This window comes from Dama dama, chromosome 21 (assembly GCF_033118175.1).
Source record: "Dama dama isolate Ldn47 chromosome 21, ASM3311817v1, whole genome shotgun sequence".
In the NCBI taxonomy this organism is placed as follows: Eukaryota; Metazoa; Chordata; class Mammalia; order Artiodactyla; family Cervidae; genus Dama; species Dama dama.
Window position 1 is genome coordinate 27,803,615 of NC_083701.1, and position 20,362 is coordinate 27,823,976.

The 20,362-nt window shown below is 37.4% G+C and overlaps 1 protein-coding gene across 1 annotated transcript in view; it reads left to right on the forward strand.

Moving 5' to 3' along the window:
• NKAIN3 (sodium/potassium transporting ATPase interacting 3) overlaps positions 1-20,362 on the forward strand; it is a 359,994-nt gene that overhangs the window by 106,566 nt on the left and 233,066 nt on the right. Inside the window, exons 4-5 of the mRNA XM_061122751.1 lie at positions 9,829-9,966; positions 15,432-15,512. Coding sequence (XP_060978734.1) covers positions 9,829-9,966; positions 15,432-15,512 — 219 coding nt within the window. The remainder of the gene's footprint in view (positions 1-9,828; positions 9,967-15,431; positions 15,513-20,362) is intronic.

Genomic DNA, 20,362 nt, shown 5'->3' on the forward strand with positions numbered 1-20,362 from the left:
TTCACGGTTCACATACTGTTGAAGCCTGGCTTGGAGAATTTTGAGCACTACTTTACTAGCCTGTAAGATGAGTGCAACTGCGTGGTAGTTTGAACATTCTTTGGCATTGCCTTTCTTTGGGATTGAAATGAAAACTGATCTTTTCCAATCCTGTGGCCACTGCTAAGTTTTCCAAATTTCCTGGCATATTGAGTGCAGCACTTTTAGGATTTGCATCACATTAGGATTTTAGCATCATCTTTTAAGATTTGAAATAGCTCAACTGGAATTCCATCATCTCCACTAGCTTTGTTGGTAGTGATGCTTCCTAAGGCCCACTTGACTTTGCATTCCAGGATGTCTGGCTCTAGGTGAGTGATCACACCATCATGATTATCTGGGTCATGAACATCTTTTTTGTATAGTTCTTCTGTGTATTCTTGCCACTTCTTCTTAATATCTTTTGCTTCTGTTAGGTCCATACCATTTCTGTCCTTTATTGAGCACATCTTTGCATGAAATATTTCATTAGTATCTCTAATTTTCTTGAAGAGATTGCTAGTCTTTCCCATAGTATTTTTTCCCTCTATTTCTTTGTATTGATCACTGAGGAAGGCTTTCTTATCTCTCCTTGCTATTCTTTGGAAGTCTGCATTTAAATGGGTATATCTTTCCTTTTCTCCTTTGCTTTTTGCTTCTCTTCTTTTCACAGCTACTTGTAAGGCCTCCTCAGACAGCCATTTTGCTTTTTTGCATTTCTTTTTCTTGGGGATGGTCTTGATTCCTGTCTCCTGTACAATGTAACGAACCTCCTCCCATACTTCATTAGGCACTCTGTCTATCAGATCTAATCCCTTGAATCTATTTGTCACTTCCACTGTATAAATGTAAGCAATTTGATTTAGGTCATAGCTGAATGGTCTACTGGCTTTCCCCTACTTTCTTCAATTTAAGTCTGAATTTGGCAATAAGGAGTTCATGATCTGAGATACAGTCAGCTTCTGGCCTTGTTTTTGCTGACTGTATAGAGCTTCTCCATCTTTGGCTGCAAAGAATATAATCAATCTGATTTCAGTATTGACCATCTGGTGATGGCCATGTGTAGAGTCTTCTCTTGTATTGTTGGAAGAGGGTATTTTCTATGACCAATGCATTCTCTTGGGAAAACTCTGTTAGCCTTTGAACTGCTTCATTTTGTACTCCAAGGTCAAATTTGCCTGTTACTCCAAGTATCTCTTGACTTCCTACTTTTGCATTCCAGTCCCCTGTAATGAAAAGGACATCTTTTTGGGCTGTTAGTTCTAGAGGTCTTGTAGGTCTTCACAGAACCGTTCAACTTCAGTTTCTTTAGCATTACTGGTCGGGGCATAGACTTGGATTACGGTAATATTGAATGGTTTGCCTTGGAAACAAACAGAGATCATTCTTTCATTTTTGAGATTACATCCAAGTACTGCATTTCGAACTCTTTTGTTGACTATGATGCATACTCCATTTCTTCTAAGGGATTGTTGCCCACAGTAGTTGATATAATGATCATCTGAGTTAAATTCACCCATTCCAGTCCATTTTAGTTCACTGATTCATAAAATGTCGATGTTTACTCTTGCCATCTCCTTTTGACCACTTCAAATTTGCCTTGATTTGTGGACCTAACATTTCAGTTTCCTATGCAATATTGCTCTTTACAGCATCAGACCTTGCTTCTATCACCAGTCCCATCCAGAACTGGGGGTTGTTTTTGCTTTGGCTCCATCTCTTCATTCTTTCTGGAATTATTTCTCCACGGATCTCCAGTAGCATATTGGGCCCCTACCAACCTGGGAATTTCATCTTTCAGTGTCCTATCATTTTGCCTTTTCATACTGCTCATGGGGTTCTCAAGGCAAGAATACTGAAGTGGTTTGCCATTCCCTTCTCCAGTGGACCACGTTTTGTCAGAACTCTCCACCATGACCTGTCCATCATGGGTGGCCCCACACGGCATGGCTCATAGTGTCATTGAGTTAGACAAGGCTAAGTTATTGTTGTGTGTGTGTTAGTCACTCAGTCGTGTCTAACTCTTTGCGACCCCATGAATTGTAGCCAGCAAGGCTCATCTGTTCATGGGATTTTCCAGGCAAAAAAAAAAACAGAAGTGAGTTGCCAGGCCCTCCTCTAGGGGATCTTCCCAACCCCAGGATCAAACTAACATCTCTTAGGTCTCCCACATTGGCAGGCAGTTTCTTTACCACTAACGCCACCAGGGAAGCCCCAAAAGGAGCACCACATCATGAAACATCCCACTGTGCTCCCTGTGTTATTTCTATCTCTTGTGAGAGAGCTCATTTCAGAATTTAACCTCATTAAACAGTGTATATTTTGTTGCATGATACCAGACTAGTATGGGAGAAAGGATGTAGGATCAAAGCATAAAGACGCTAGACTGCTCTCTGATGCTCATCAGCTGACTATTCCAAGTTTCTTCATATAAGGATAATAATGTTTATCCTATTTTGTTAGCATCAAATTAGATTAATGAATATGGAAAAATGTAAGCATTAAATACTGTCCCATTCATAGCATTACTATTCTTTCAGGCTTTAGAGCACTTTTTTTCAATTAGGTGGCTTCTCTGCCACACTGAAAAATTGGTGAAATAGTCGTCACTCAACCAGTTGACATGCTGAGTCAGTGCATGAGATACACTAAAGAATTTTCCCGACTGAATTTGTGGTTCATAAATGCCCTTCACATGAATCTTTCAGCTCATTGGCCTCCATAAATCTGTCCATGGGCAGTGCAATATCTGTTCCTTTTTAAACAGGAAACTTGGTATGTTACCCACGGTTTCTTATTTCTTCAAAAAATAGACTTGCAACACAATACATGGTTGTTTTCTGATTTCCCAAGATTGCTTACTTGATCAAGTAGTTTGTATCTTTCTGATTGAATTGTAAGAGTAGAAAGTGCTCATTCAATTTCCTTGAGATACAGGGATTCGAAATATATTGACACAATTCAAGAATCCTTTTCAGATGTTCTGGAGACAGCACCCAAATAAAGCTAATTCAACGAACAAATTTCAACAGTCACACTTGACATTAAGAAAATACTCTTCCTCTGAGCTCTCATGATTCCTCCTCCACTAGCTGCAAATGCATTATTAGTCATTCAGGCCACTGCAACTTGATTTTACTTTATTCATTTCACTAAATTATTGGTTTCTGGTTTCACTGGAATAATAGCCCTTGCCATCTAACTGCTATCAAAAATAATACTAAATCATGCAGAAACTATGAAGCCCTTAACACAGTTGCTTTCCTCATTGGGTAAACCAAATTATGAACAGGCTATATCTGAAATTCCTAGGTCCATCACAGTCTGTGCACATCCTAAGCCTTGGTTACCTGTCTATAGGCAAGAGAATCCTCTCTAAAATAGCACCTGCTTTGACATAGTGGTAAATCTACAGGTTATTAGGACTTTTGTGGCACATCTCTATAAGTAGGCTCACAATACAAATGCTACTGATCCTTCTATTTATTTTTTTAGAGCCATGAAAAAGCATTCTCAGATTATGGCTTAAAACATAAGACTGTAATTTGGTCTAGGCCAGGTCTATGAACATAGAATTTTTGAATCATCAGTCTTGAGCATGAGAAGTCCATTGAGATTGAGTAACTATGAGATTCAAGAACAAAGGAAGTGATGATGGTGGCACAGCTGAGGGCTACACCAACCTCCCAGACAAAGACGAGCCTCTTCTAATACCAGAAGTTATTTGAAATGGTCTGGAATGTATTGATTTAGCTAATGCATACATGCTCAGTCGTGTCTGACTCTTTGCACCTCCATGAACTGTAGCCTGTCAGGATGCTCTGTCCATGGAATTTCTCAGCAAGAATATTAGAGTGTGTTGCCATTTCCTCCTCCAAGGGATCTTCCCAACACGGGTATCAAACCCACTTCTCTTGCATCTCCTGCATTGGCAGGTGTTCTCTTCACCACTACACCACCTGGGAAGCCCCAAGTTAGCTAGTAGGAGTGTTAATTAGAGCTTTTGCATCCTCCCTTTTTATGAAAGATGAACTTCCTGAATTCCTAGACTACAGGTTATATAGAAGAGCGTATCAGTCATACAATAAACTTTAATTTCAGTCTTTTAGGAAACCGTCATTTGATCAAATACCTTCCTATAATTTGACTAACATGAGGAACGCTGGTTTGATCTATTTTATTGTGTTTGACTCTTGAGCAGGGAAAAGTCCAAGAGAAATGGAAGTAAAAGGGAGCTCACCTTTCTCACTGTGAAGTTCAGCCTCAAAGGGTATTCACATCTTAAGAACGAGCATTCCTACCTAGGTTTTGTTTAGATAGAACCATATTATGTAGATCCAACTGAGGTAAATGCCGAGGAAAATATCTGGTCACCTGGAGTTTTTATAGCTCTTTAATTAAATATAAATAAATTTCCATAATTTATAATAATTATGAACTATTAGGTAAAACACTGTATTAAACATAATATATGGATATATGGATCAATAAGAAAATTACTGTATTTTAGAGTGAATTAAGTCAGAAAGAGAAAAGCAAATATCATATATTAAAACATGTATGTGGGATCTAGAAAAACACTGTAGATGATCATGTTTGTAAAGCAGAAATAGAGACACAGAGGTAGATGACAAATGTATGGATACAAAGAGCTGGGTGAACAATCCCACTTCTGGGCATACACACTGAGGAAACCAGATCTGAAAGAAACACGTGCACCCCAGTATTCATTGCAGCACTGTTTATAATAGCCAGGACATGGAAGCAACCTAGATGCCCATCAGCAGATGAATGGATAAGGAAGCTCTGGTACATATACACCATGGAATATTACTCAGCCGTTAAAAAGAATTCATTTGAACCAGTTCTAATGAGATGGATGAAACTGCAGCCCATTATACAGAGTGAAGTAAGCCAGAAAGATAAAGAACATTACAGCATACTAACACATATATATGGAATTTAGAAAGATGGTAACGATAACCCTATATGCAAAACAGAAAAAGAGACACAGAAATACAGAACAGACTTCTGAACTCTGTGGGAGAAGGTGAGGGTGGGATGTTTCGAAAGAACAGCATGTATATTATCTATGGTGAAACAGATCACCAGCCCAGGTGGGATGCATGAGACAAGTGCTCGGGCCTGGTGCACTGGGAAGACCCAGAGGAATCGGGTGGAGAGGGAGGTGGGAGGGGGGATTGGGATGGGGAATGCATGTAAATCCATGGTTGATTCATATCAATGTATGACAAAACCCACTGAAATGTTGTGAAGTAATTAGCCTCCAACTAATAAAAAATTTAAAAAAATAAAAAATAAATAAAAAAATTCATTATATAGTAAAAAAACAAAACAAAACAAAGAGCTGGGTGGTGGGGGGGGGTGCTGTGGGAGAAATTGGGAGACTGGGATTGATATATATACACTATTGATGCTATGTATAAAATAGATAACCGATGGGAACCTACTGTGCCCAGGGAACTCTACTCAATGCTCTGAGGTGACCTAAACGGGAAGGAAATCCAAAAAAGAGGGGATATATGTATAAGTAAGGCCGATTCATTTTGCTCTCCATCAGAAATTGACACAGCAGTATAAAGCAACTATACTCCAAAAAAAAGAAGAAAAAAAAAATTACTCTGTTTTACATGTGCCCCTGTTTGTCTCTATCTACATTGTCTGGGCATAATAAGGAAATAGGGAACTTTCTTGTGCTATTGGGAGTATTTGTGGTTAATTTGGGGTGCAGTTAATGATTCATGGGTTTACAGGAAACATTTTCACCTTGGAGCCTGACAGAAGGAAATGCCTGACCTGCAGGAAGAATTTTAAAACATACCCCTTCCCCTTGCCGTATACACAGATTTTACATAGAATATTCAGTCCCTTCTTAGTTCTGTTATACTTTATAGGGTCAAATTGCACTTACATTTTCATAATTATAATGAAGGCTTCCGAGCTTTCTACAATTGGATTCTGAAAGTTACAAGCCAAGTTACATTTTTATTGTAATGAGTGTGAGATAATTCCCACGCCGTCCCAAGTATGATGTAGGGTTACATTTCTCTCCTTATAATTCCGGTGTTGCCATCCAAAGAGAGTGTTTCAATGATTTCTTCATCTTTGCATTCAAAACCATGCCCAGTTTTAATTTTCTTGGTACTTTTGAACCATACTTCCTTTGCATCACTTATTTGGCCTCCTTCCATTCCTTCCTTCCGTCCATCTTATTCAGATTCTGTCTGCCTTTATTTTTCAGTTGGTTAGGAATAGACACATATTCTCTTCCATCACATTCTTGGAGCTTCCAGAGTCTTACGCACTTGACCTGTCCCCTAGAAAAGTTCTTTACGCCCCTGCTTCCTGTTCTGTTTTTAAACTGGGGACCGGTTAGTTTTGCTTTCCTCCAGATTGTTTGTTCCTTTTCTAGTTTCTTGAATTCTCTATCTTGATTGAAAACTCAGGTTCTTCCAGGGTCTCATGCATTCTCTTCTTTGCCTTGGCGTCTCTGCAGAGCTGTCCGTCCTCTTCTGTCATCTGGGCCAGATGCTTCCTCTTGATGTTGCATCACACGTTTGATGACTTCCTTCCGCTGTTCTCCTGAGTCAGAACCACTGTTTTCTAGGTGCCGTGTTCAGTGGTGCAGAGGTAACTGTTTCACCACAGGCTCTCATTACAAATAAAGAAGACCTTGCTTTCTTAGTGCTTCCTGATGTCCATGCTGTGGGTGGCCTATCCTTCTCCAGCGGATCTTCCCAACCCAGGAATTGAACCCAGGGTCTCCTGCATTGCAGGTGGATTCTTTACCAACTGAGCTGTCAGGGAAGTCCATGTTGTAAATACACTGGGCAAAGCCACATTCCCAAAGCAGCATCACTGATAGAGGAGTTGGGAAGAGATGTACCTGATCTACACTCCCCAGCCTGCACCAGTGGCTTAAGCACAGTATTGATGAGACCATTTTGACAGATGTGTTTCTAAAATATATTCATACATTTTTGAGTTAACAAAGCAACCGTGATATCATTTAATTTGATTCTGTGGCTCTCAGTCATCATTATTAATATCAAGCTCTAAGGCAAAAAGTGCTGTCTCTAAAGATGATGACAAGTCAGAGAACATGTGAAAGTCTCAGTTGTGTCTGACTCTGTGACCCCATGGACTGTAGCCTGCCAGGCTCTTCTGTCCATGGAATTCTCAAGGCAAGAATACTGAAGTGTGTAGCTGTTTTCCCTTTTCCAGGGTATCTTCCCAAGCCAGGGATCAAACCTGAGGTCTCCTGCATTGCAGGTGGATTCTTTACCATCTGAGCCACCAAGGAAGCCCAAAGAGAATATATTTGCCTCTAAACTAAATGGCTTAATAGCCAAACATGGAAATTAGATAAAATAAGTAATACAGAATGCAATGGTATTTTGTTTACCTTTAGAGGACTTTTGTCTTTGTTAGTTGACTTTTTCAAACACAATACTCAAATCTAATTTTCATGATTTGTATAGTTGTTTTGGCTGCCTCTCGCCTGGTTCTTGATACGACCTCCTTATTTGCTGTTGTTTGTTTATGACCTTTTATTTGTGCTTTGATTTCAAATCACTGTAAATCCATTTTAAGTTATCAGAGGATAAGTATCAGTAAGTAGAGAAACAGGGTGTCTTCATAAAGAGTGCAGATTTTCTAATGACTGGTGTTAATTTGGCTTCCCTTTCATTGTGTATTTTCTGTAATATAAAAAAGAATGCTATCCATGCGTCTTCTGACAGAAAAGAAAATGGGTTTTTCTGTTTGAAAAGTTCACTTTAAAGGTATTTGTGATGCGTGATGGCTTTAAAATCGGGTTGCTTTTCACGATGAATTGCCTGCAGCTGCTCTTCAGGATTTTGTGTTCTTTTCTGAGCACATCCATCCTGTTTGGATACAAAACCCCACATATTTACATCACTGATGGGCCAATAAGTAAAATGCTGCATTTTTAGGGGAAGGTTCTTGGGAACTATTTACAGTCAGGAGCAGAGAAGCAGGGGGTTGAAAACACGGTGCCGCTTCTTACCTTGCTCTGATTATTTTGAGTTTTAGCCATTCCTGACCTACCCCCTTTTGCGAGTGCAGGGGTTGGTGACAAATCACTTAATGATCAGGAAATACCCATGATATGAATGTGGTTCTGGTGTGGTTGTCTTGAGGTATTTGCTCCTTTCTCTTTCTCCTCCACATCTTATTGAAGGTGAATCTAAACCAAGGTAAATTCAGCTTCCTGGGTAGAGGACATTTCTTTATGTGCAAGGAAATTAAAGTTATTCAAGGCATACACCTGCCACATAACTTAAAAAAAAAAATACCTAGGGTACCATTTTCTTTTCAAACCTGCTGTTTCTAGTGCTGGCAGGATGGTTGATCAGTGGGTCATTTTCTCATAATTACTATTTTATCAAAGTTAATGTAGAAGAATGCTTCAAATGTATTAAGATCCATGTCCAAACACAGCAGGTGGGATTATAAAATTTCTAGATATAAAGCATAATAAATATTATTTGTACATGATAATGACATTGTTGACATTCACTGGACTATGTGAAATTCATCTGTCTCATCATAAAGAGTATAAGTTTATACTTTAGTATATTTTAGAATTGCTTTAAAATGTAATTGTATCTAATGCAAATATAATAAACTCTGAAGTGTCTAAAATTGTCATTACCCTATAATTTTTATCTGTGTATTTAGAAAGGATTATACCTAATTGAATAGTACTTCCCTGTAGCTCAAATGGAGAAGGAAATGGCAACCCACTCCAGTATTCTTGCCTAGAGAATCCCGTGGACAGAGGAGTCTGGTGGGCTGCCATCTATGGGGTCGCACAGAGTCGGACATGACTGAAGCGACTTAGCAGCAGCAGCAGCAATAGCTCAAACAGTAAATAATCTGCCTTCAATGCAGGAGACCAGAGTTCGATCCCTGGGTTGGGAAGTTCCTCTGGAGAAGGGAATGGCAAGCCACTCCAGTATTCTTGCCTGGAGAATCCCATGGACAGAGAAGCCTGGTGGGCTATAGTTCATGGGGTCGAAAAGAGTCAGATACGACTGAGCAACACACACACACACACCTAATTGAAGATTAATTTTCATGTAAATATATTGTCTCAGTAAAATGTCATTCAAAGGAACTGTGAAACTCCAGTGTTAGATTGGGAACTAAAGTAGATAAATAAGTAAGCTCATTTTGAAAAATTAGTTATCATCATTAATATAAATAAGTCAAAAGTCAATAAATAAGCTTCATTTTGAAAAAGTGGCTAGTATTATAACAAATGACAATCTAAAGAAAGGAAAGGAAAAAAAAGATTTGATAATTCATATTTTACATAGAAAGGTAGAAATGGGGGTAGTTTTTCTTATTTTTGTTTGTTTGTTTTCCCAAATATTAATAGTATGGGCATTGAAGCCTAGAGTTACTGTTCTAAGTATGTTATAACTAAGCCAGTCATTTTACTAAAAATAGTGATAGGTTAATAATAGAAAATATGATATCATAAAAGATTTGCTACTATAGAAAATGATTTCAGGAATATATCTCATGCACTCCTGAAAGGCTTAAAATCTATTTATAGTTGAAGTACTGATATTCAAAGTAATTTTAGTATGTTTTCTGAGAGACGTTGCATAAAGCAGTACAGGAAGTGGGTGTCACAATCTCAGTGATAACAGTGTCCATAAGTACAATTGAAATTGACTTCTCCAACTGCGAAGCCAACATTAATGTGGTCTGATGGTGCACAGGTTATATACTCATGGACTCTTTGCTTTGTTGCAGCTCTCAGCATTAGAGAGGCAGATCTTTGACTTCCTTGGCTTCCAGTGGGCGCCCATTCTTGGCAATTTTCTACATATAATCGTCGTCATATTGGGTTTGTTTGGGACCATTCAGTACAGACCTCGATATATTGTGGTGGTAAGTCTTATTTTTAACTTGTTTTTTCATAAAACACTGGAAAACTGTTAGGAGAAGAAGAAAATTATTTCAGTTGTTCTTTCTGATGTAGTATGGCTTGGCTGTATTGGCCTTCATTACTGAGATGATTATCTCTGGGGAAGAAGGCTCAGTGAATGTTTACAATGAAAGCAAACAATGTGACTGTGAGTGTGAGATGCCTAGTGTAACTGAAACCAAGATTCACAAGGAAATTTAAGATGAGTTTCAATAGAGGAGGACCTGTGGTCTTGATGTTAGATGGTAGGTAAATGTGTATGAACTATCATTTCAATCACATGTGTCACTAACACTAAAAAGCAAACTTCCTAGCCATAACTATTTACTATAACCATAACTATTGCTAACTGATAAAAAGCTATTTAGTTTTAACTGATGTAATAAATGCATGTGCATTCATGAAATGAAGTGAAAGTTGTTCAGTCATGTCTGACTCTTTGCAACCCCACGGACTACACAGTCCATGGAATTCTCCAGGCCAGAATACTGGAGTGGTAGATGTTCCTGTTTCCAGGGGATCTTCCCAACCCAAGGATCAAACCCAGGTTTCCTGCATTGCAGGCAGATTCTTTACCATCTGAGACACCTTTATTTCATACTTATCCCCTAGTTTTTGGTGTACTATATGTTACTAAATATTTCTCAACTTTGTGAAGATAAATTTGAGACAAACCCATGCTCCAAACTATCACATACATGGTCAGCATACCCTCCATTGTAGGAAAATTTAATAAGGAATATTCTGTGCTCCACATTTGACTGAAAGTTATCTTCAGTAATTTGTTCTCTTTTCTAGAGGGGAATATTTTAGGCTACATATATGTATAAGACGGTTGTGAGAAATACCAAGCAAATGTAAGAATTTGTAATGAGGAGTAACACACTCTAAAATGCTCACTGAACCTGAATAAATATATGGTGTTCAGTAGAATTAGTGAATATTTTCTTGCAATGCAAGTGATTGCATCACTAGAAGAAAAGAATCTGCCTGCCAATGCAGGAGACACAAGAGACATGGGTTCTATCCCTGGGTCAGAAAAATACCTGGGAGGAAGAAATGGCAATGCATTCCAGTATTCTTGCCTAGGAGATCCCATGGACAGAGGAGCCTGGCGGGCTATAGTCCAAAGGGTCACAGAGAGTCAGACATGACGGAATGAACATGTACTCTGTACCCAGGGAAATATCCCTACTATGTCATCATAAATCTTCCACCAGAGTTACTGTTCAGAATGGCAGTTAAGAATATTAGGCTCATATTCAATGGTCTCAGATTTAAATTCCCTTGAACATGAATACTAAACTCCAAAAACTGTTAGAACAATGAGTGAGCAAGAAACAGATCCTTTTGAAAAAATAAGTGTAACATGCTGTGTATACTACTATATCTAATTGATACACATGTGAATGAATTAATGAATGGTCTTCTTGGTAATTGAAAAACAAGCTAGGGAAGTGAAAAATAATTTATGTTTTAGACTAATTGCTCAATGAGAAAAAAAAATATACCGGGAGACTTCTAAAGTTCATTTCAATTAAAAAATCCTGAAATATCCTCATAAAACTATGCAATATCCTGGAAGCCACATAGAACAAAATAAATGGTTTTTCATCTTTATAGGCATTGTCTAATTAAATTAGGATTTAAAGTGTGTGTACTGAACATAAGCAAAGTAGGATAGATAAATAGTTGATAGATTATATAAAGATGACGGGTAAATAGATGGATAAATAATTATGCAGAGTAATTTTTTCTTTACTTTGAGAAGTTATGTCTTCTATACTGCAGGTATATCTATGTGACTGTCTGAGTTTGTAGGCATACTCCGTGATGACCAAAAGATATTTGGTAAAAATGGAATGTATCTCTTTCTTTAAAATTCTAGTTTCAATTGCATAAATAAGTTTGTTGTTGTTCAGTTACTAAATTGTGGCTTACTCTTTGCAACCCCATGAACTCTAGCCCACTAGGCTCCTCTGTCCAAGAGATTTCCAGGCAAGAATACTGGAATGGGTTACAATTTCTTTCTCCAGGTGATCTTCTGGGACCAGGGATCAAACCTGTGTCTCCATTAGCAGGCAGATTCTTTACCACTGAGCCACCAGGGAAGCCCTAAAAAGAAATTAATCCTCATCAAAAAGATGACAAGGAGGATAGCCAGTCTCTTATACCACATGTTGTCCTAATACTTTCTACCTCAGCAAAATTCCTTTGGATGTGTTATTAGTGCCACTAGAAATCCTTCCTTTTTACCTTATGTACAGATTTGGGTCTCAGGTGCACACTGAGGTATGAAGTTTCCATCTCAAAGCAATCCAAAATTCAACCATACAGATATTCTTTGTTCTCAACAGGCCAATATATTAGAATAAAGGAACTTACAATATTACTTTTAAAAATCCTGATGTCTGTATAATGCATGACACATTAATAGCAAAATAAAAAGGAAATCATTTCAAAAAAATAACTGGTTACAAGATACATATGAATGAAGTAAATTTTTGATAAATTGGTGAATTGCTCATTTGATAAAATGGAAAATTTGGGGAAGTGTTAACTTGCAAATTAACCTGTAGTCCTTTTCCTAAAATTTTTTTCAATGAAGCTTATCATTTGATGCCTAAGCACCCCAGATCTGGAGTCATATGATGCCTAAGCACTCCTGCTCTTGCCAGAGTGCCTGTCCCAAGTCTGACACTAACTACCTCTCTACCTTGGTCTTAGTGTGATGACTGAATGACTTAATCTATGTAAAGTGCTTAGAAAGGAACAATAGAAAGCAGCTCAGTAATAACTGTTGTTATTGTTAGGAATTTCAGAGCTGACAGTTGGAATCTATAGTACTCAGCCTGATCATTTTGAGTGTTTAGAAGTGACATCAATAGTACAGCTTGTGATGGATCAGAATACAGTTTGATCAGGAAGTTTGTACTTTGACTTTAAATAGATTTGCCTCAATATTCATTTGCTGTAACTCTGAGTTGATTTACTTTTCTAAAAGAATACTTGGAGTGTAGGTTTGCAGTCCTAATAATTAAGAACTGTGTGGTTTTGCAGTTAATTCGGTTCATTTTCTTACTTTAGTCCTGCTTTACTTTATGTCCTCCCCTCAACCTTTGTCCCTAGATTTGTTCTCATGACTTAGTGGTCTGCACTGCTCTTTTACTCAATCATCTCCATAATTAGACTTATGTAGAATGAAAAATGTCCGATACCAGATGCCATCTTATTAGTAACATCTTTAAAAATTTGTTGTGGTTTTATGACTTTATCAGTTTGCAAAAAGCATACATTGAAGATGTAGGTTAGCTATTTTAAGTATTCACAAGAATATTTTGTGGGTCAGAAAAGTGCATTTCAATGCATTTGGTGCATTTTTAAGAAAACATCTACTACCCGCTCACACTGGAAGGCTCTTTAACAGAAAATATCAGCAGATCAACAGTATCTGCAAATACCAAAAGCCTCAATGTATATTTTAACTGATGTTAACTTTTTGGCATATTTTCCAACTCCTCTACAGTTCTAGTGATTTTGGAGCCTTAACTCATTATTATAAATGTATTACTCTTTAAAAATCATAAATGATAAAGATAAAAAATGTAAATTGAATTTTAGAAAAAATTTAAAAGCTTCTGATAAGGTTTCTAGTAAGGAGATGGCTGTTTTATAGTGTTTAAAATTCATGAGTCTATTATTTGGCAGAGCATAGAAGAAACTAGTATTAATAAATTATTTTAATACTTAGCTTAATATTAACAATAAGTTATTTCACCATTTATCATGATTTAACAGTAGAAAGCAATAATTGAATTAGTATGTCTAGTTAAGAATTCATAGATTTTTGTAGTAAAATAAAATTAGTGAGCAGCCCATTGTATTTGGTGTATTTATTGTACTGCTGTGGCAAATTCCTTCCTCATTCAAGCTGTCCTGTATGTCAGTTTTCCAGATCTTAGTGTCTTTGTCTGCTTGAGAAAGTGACTGGATGCAGAAAGAGAAAAACAAGTATCATATATCAATGCATGTATATGAAATCTAGAAGAATGGTGCAGAAGAACCTGTCTGTATACAGGGCAGGGATAAAGATGCAGATGTAGAGAACAGGCTTGTGGACACAGTGGGGGAAGAAGCGGGCGGGACAAAGTGGGAGAGTGGCGTTGACATATATGCACGCCCGTGTGTAAACAGCTCGTGCGGAGGTGCTGTGTATCGCAGGGAGCTCAGCGCAGTGCTCTATGGCGACCTAGAAGGGTAGGATGGGGGGTGAGTGGGGGGAGGCTTGAGAGGGAGGGCGTGTGTGTACTTACAGCGGATTCACGTTGTTGTGCAGCAGAAACCAGCACAACATTGTAAAGCAAGTATCCTCCAATTAAAAATTAAAAATTAAAAAAAGAGAAAGAAAGTGACTGGATGAATTGAACCCTAAGACCATCTCCTTTGATGAGTCTTGATCTGAGGTTACCTTAATTCCATCTGACTAATACTCTTGAGAAAGACATTTCCTAATACATGATACATTCATAAACCCAATTAATCAATAAGGCTGGCATGTTTAGAGTTTGGGGATGTAATTGGAAGGTATTTCCCCATTATTGAAATATGTTGCTTATTTGCTCATCCTTAATCCTAGTTATTAATTTCTATGCTTTTAAAAAATATTTTACATGCTCATGTTATAGCCTATCATTATATTAGGGGCATATATTCCATTCAGTAAAATAGTCCAACAGTTGAAAGTTGGTTAATTTTACTCCACATATCCATTTTCCCACATGATTCTCATTCAGTGATAGGAAGTGAAGGGTTTTGACTAATATTCCTAAAACCGTGATGATTTAAAATTATAACTAAAAGCTAGCTGGCTGATTAGATGGGCTTCCCTGGTCCCTGAGGTGGTAAAGAATCTGCCTGCAATGAGGGAGACCCAGGTTTGATCCCTGGATTGGGAAGATCCCCTAGAGGAGGGAATGGCAACCCACTCCAGTATTCTTGCCTAGAGAATCCCATGGACAGAAGATCCTGGTGGGCTACAGTCCATGGGTCACAAAAAGTTGAACACGACAGACTAGCTGACTAGATAGCCCACAGAAAATTTGCATATTTGTATCCCTTGGAAAAGTTAGTACTCAGAAAACAGAAATAAAATCAGCACTTGGATTTCACTTGCATCTGCAAGCCAGCAAAGCACTTTCAAAATAAATCTAGTTTTATTGACATCTACTGAAAGCAGTAGAAACTATTGGATTTTTAATTTCTAGAAATCTTAGGGGACCCCATAAGGAGCACTCTTTTCTGAGCATGCCCTGTTTCATCCCAGAAGACAGATTTATTGACATTTTTATTATCGACTTATTGAATATACATTCCCTTCATCTCCACATTTTTCTTCTTTTTCTCCCCCCTCCCCACCCTTTCTTTCCAGTATACGGTATGGACTGCCCTCTGGGTCACCTGGAATGTGTTCATTATCTGCTTCTATTTGGAAGTAGGTGGGCTCTCTAAGGTAAGTTCATGATGGTTTTAAAGTACACTTTTAAAAAGAGTACACTAATAAATAATCTAAGTAACATTACAAATGGAATACTAATATATATACATCTATACAGTGTACATATATTACAAATGGAATACTAAATATATTTAACAATCTAAATAACATTAAAAATGGAATACTAATATATATGCACATATATAGTAATTTAAGCAGCATTACAAATGGAATACTAAGTATGTATAGTAATCAGAGCAACATTACAAATGGCATACTAATATATATGCACATAAACAGTAACCTAAGCAGCATTACAAATGGAATACTAAGTATATATAGTAATCAAAACAATGTTACAAATGGAATACTATTCAAAAAAGAGTTTGGATATCATTCAGAAAAGAATGACCTTGGGAGCATGTTAATAACAGTGAAACTCCAAAACAATAGTCTTATAAGTTAGCTTGCTAAGCTGCAGTGGGACTCAGCTTCAAGCCTCTCATCCCAGTGACCACAAATGCCAAATGTTAAGTGAAAAAATGGCTTTAAACATTCTTGGGTTTAAAGTGGGGAAAGGGATTGACCAAAACGTAAATGTAACAGATATGAATAGCAAGTTGCCATCTTTGCTTGAATATTGATTCTGAGAAAGAAGTTTGACAGAGAAGGAAATACTCATTATATTTAAAGGGAGCATATGTTTACTAACAACTATGTACATCAGTGTGGTGACTCCTCTGTGAATCCTGATCAGAGTTGTCTTTATGCAACATGAAACAAATGTTATTTCTGTCTGTCTAGAACTCATGTCAGCAAAGCACACAATTTTCATTTTGACTCTCGCAGAACCCTCTTTTGATTACCACCCAAATGGAAGAGCACCTTAGGTTAAACTTCTCGTTATGTTTCTTAAGTATTTTTCTCATAAACTAGTGCAGTTGTCATTTGAAATCGTAGAGAAGAAACTTAACAGTATAATTACAAAAAGAATAAGAAAGTTTTAACCTATTTTTCTAGGTTTCTTGTTTTCAACTATCTTTGTACCAACTTATTCTGTTGTTGCATAATAATGTCAGATTTTCTTTAAGTAGCATTTATGGTTTAGATCTTAGAAACATTTGCCTTGACCAGCACAGAGGCTTTTAGAGTTGTTAGGCTCCACTGAAGTCCATAGGGTAATAAAGAATTTTTGATGTAGCTAAGCAGCAAAGATCCCTGAAGGGTTTTCTCTAGAACCTTCAGAGTTGATTGTTCTACACTATAATAATTTTATAATTAGAACTTGTCATCATTTTCTCACGTTGGCAAATGTATTCAGGAACCAGAAATTACATTCCTAAAACTGAGTTACATAGAAATGCACCAACATCTACCTTTAGTATTTATGCTATTAATTGCATTTCACCACTAATTTCTAAGACAGAAAAAAGGACTTAAATCAGTGCTCAGTTATCATCTGTAACATGCAGATTATAAAGTAATTTTAAAATGCAAATATTATGAATAAAATAATTGTTAATAATAAGTTAAGCATAGCATTTTTCAACCCATAACATTGTCTGTTTCTTGATTTGAATGGTCATTTTAAATCATGTTTTTATTTCACTGGATGGAAATCATATTTTATTTTCTTCTCTGTTAACTGGTTTGGAATAAATTAGACCAGAAGAAATTTGTTCTATGGAATTGGCATCATAGTGTGTTGAAAAAGACTAAATGTCAAATCATAAGCCTTTCATTCAAATCTTGTCTATAGCACTTTTAAACCATGGGCCCTTAGGCAAATCGTTGAGTCCCAAAAGTCTCTGTGAAATATAAAAACAGGACCAGCATCACCAGTAATGATAGTAATCAGTGCCTGTTTGGTGTTTAGCATTGTTACCAAATATGGTGACTCAGGTAAGCTTCAAATGTGATGTGATTTTTAAAAATTTTTTAAAATTAAAATAATAGGATCAGTGATTTGTCCCACAAAAGTTGATTTCCCTCTACTGCCCAAGATGACCTTTGTGAACTGTTTCCTGTAACTGGTTTTCTAACATCAATGCGAATGATGTGAATGTGAATTTCACATGAATTTCAATATGAATCCTTGAAAAACATCAAGGGTTTTCCCCCTCATTTCTTTGGGTTCAGAGTTAACAAGTGGGTATACGATCCCAGTTACTCATTTTATGACCCATGCAAATGCCATTAAGCAGCCCACCAAGTATTCTAGATCATTAAAAAGATAGACGATTCCAAAAGGCCCAAAGGTTTTTTGTTGATCTCTATTTCCTGTTTCAAAGGCTGGTAATTGCTCCCTGGCTAGCCACAGGTGAATCTCAATTCCAGTCTGTTGGGAATCTATTCTGAAAACTAGAGTAGCATTGAGGACCCTTGAAAAACCCAGGCACCTCTGCCATTTTCCCAGGTTGTACCCCATTTCATAAAATAATCCTTGTTCACATGTGCATCTTTAAATACTAACTCTCCAGAGTCCTCCCTCTCCTTCTAGTTCATGAAGTCATTTCTTGGAATTATATACTTGGGTAGATTAATAAAAGCCTCACTCTACTTTGATTTTTGCCCAAAATGTCTATTGTAAAGTGGTGAATCTTTCTCCAAACACCAGATTCAGCTTAATTCTCACAACATCTTTATGGATTTGGGTGTTATTCCAATGACAGGCACTACTGAACCATTCTTGTAAACTAATAGTGTACTTGCTGACCATGAGGGATCATACCTCTGGCCTCTTATGGGGACTCTTGATCACAACCTTCAGATTTTCCTTTTGCTTCGCATCATGCTTTTGTCCGTGGTCCTGAGGGTCTCCCTGGACATTCTCCATGAATTCTAGAACTTGAAGGAAATGGGTGTACTGTTTTAGGAAATGTGTGCCTGTATGGTGAGATTGGGGATGACTGTGGGTAGGTGACCAAAAGTGCCTGTACTTTGATAATCTACTTTAGTTTCCTTTTCTGCAAAATGAGGAAAAAACCACAGCATTATTTTTATTGTTGTTGTTGTTTAGTCGCTACGTCATGTCTGACTCTTTGCGACCCCATGGGCTACAGCATGCCAGGTTGTTGAAATTGTTTGTAATTCATACAAAGAACTTAGGATCTTGGAATATTGTGAGGTTTCAGTAAAAAGTGGTTCTTATAATTGCCATCAACATCATCATCTTTATTATTAGTGAGAAATTAACAGACATCTTGATCCTCATTCTGCAAACCTGTGGGACATATATTTATTACTATGCAAGAGCTGTAAAAGGGGAATATGTAGGATTGAGTGACTTGTTTAAAAAGTATGTAACAGTCCCTTGTGCTAGGACCTCAGATCTGCATATTAACTTCACAGCTGTAATACGATTAATTAAACCCTTTCCTTCAACATGTAAATAGCATTTTTGAAATACTTCTGCAGCTAGATTCTGCTGCTGTCTCTCCTGCTCCCCCGGGAGGAGCTTTATGCGTCTTTGGAGTCTCCAAGGCAGTTTTTCATGCTGTACTTTAAGATCACCAAGGGTACAATTAATAAGTTATTGCTGCTTCTTTGGAAGTCGCAAGACTTGAAATCATATTTTTCTTCCTAGGCATCCATTCAGAATGCAAATATGAAAACCCATCTCATTTGTTACATTTAAAGATACTGAAAGATAAACTATATTTGTTGTATTTGTTTTTAATCCCTCCAAAATTAATCTGATGCCTTAAGACATCTTTTCCATTACTCCAAATTGTAGAAACTTTAGGTTAGTATTTCTTCTAACTGGCGTTTCCTGAAAAATGTATGTAATTTACTCGTTACTGATCCTAGAGAATTTTCAGTGTTACATTTCCTAGAATTCTGATTGTGAGCTACTGTGCATGAGCATAATTTAGATGTAAAAAATGAATATGAGGAAATTCTCTGAAGACTTTTATTAACCATGAGCTTTGATCAAGAGTCTCCTAAAATTTAGGAAGAAACCTGAAAGGGAAACAGATGAACCCTCCCGATAGCTCCTCCGTACCTGTGTTCACGTTGCCTTCGCATAAAAGAAAAACTAGCTATATTTGTTTCTCTATATCCTGTCTCAACGGCTGCATGTTTCCCATAGTACCTGATCTGTGGATATTTTGATTCTTAAAGAAATTTAAGCCATTTCTCAAAATGGCAATAATAGCACTTTCTTGTCCTCTTTTGACTTAAATCGTCACCATTCACTCACAAGGGTTCTCTTCTCTCGTGAGATTCTTCAGTCGAATATTTCACCTGAGGAGTCTGGCAGGGTCAATGACATCATCCTTCTTTTTCAAGGTTCATTCTTATTACCCAGCCTGAATTGTTCCTCTATACTTACCGAGAAAAATCTCTCTCTTCATCAAGATTCATTTTCCTTCAAGGATGAATTCTTCCACTAACTTTGGTTTGGTCAGGCACATTCAAGTAGGAAACTTTTAGACAATTCAGAGTTCCATGTCGAAGTTATTGCATAGGAAACAGAACTGTCTCTCCCCTTCAGCTGCGTACAGCCCCTCCATTATTTTTAATAAGCATTCTAAATACTTTTATGTCTCTAAAGAATTCTTTTTCTGTGGGCAGTTTCAAACAAGATCATTGGTACACAGTATATGTGCATGCAGGCTCAGTCATGCAGTCATGTCTGACTCTGCCACCCCATGGACTGTACCTTGACGGAATCCTCTGTCCATGGAATTTCCCAGGCAAGAATACTGAAATGGGTTGCCATGTCCTCCACCAGGGGATCTTCCCAACCCAGGGATCAAACTTGCATCTCCTGCATCTCCTACATTGGCAAATAGATTCTTTACCACTGAGACAGCTGGGAAGCCCCTAAAGACGTAGTATATATCTTTCTTTAAATAAAT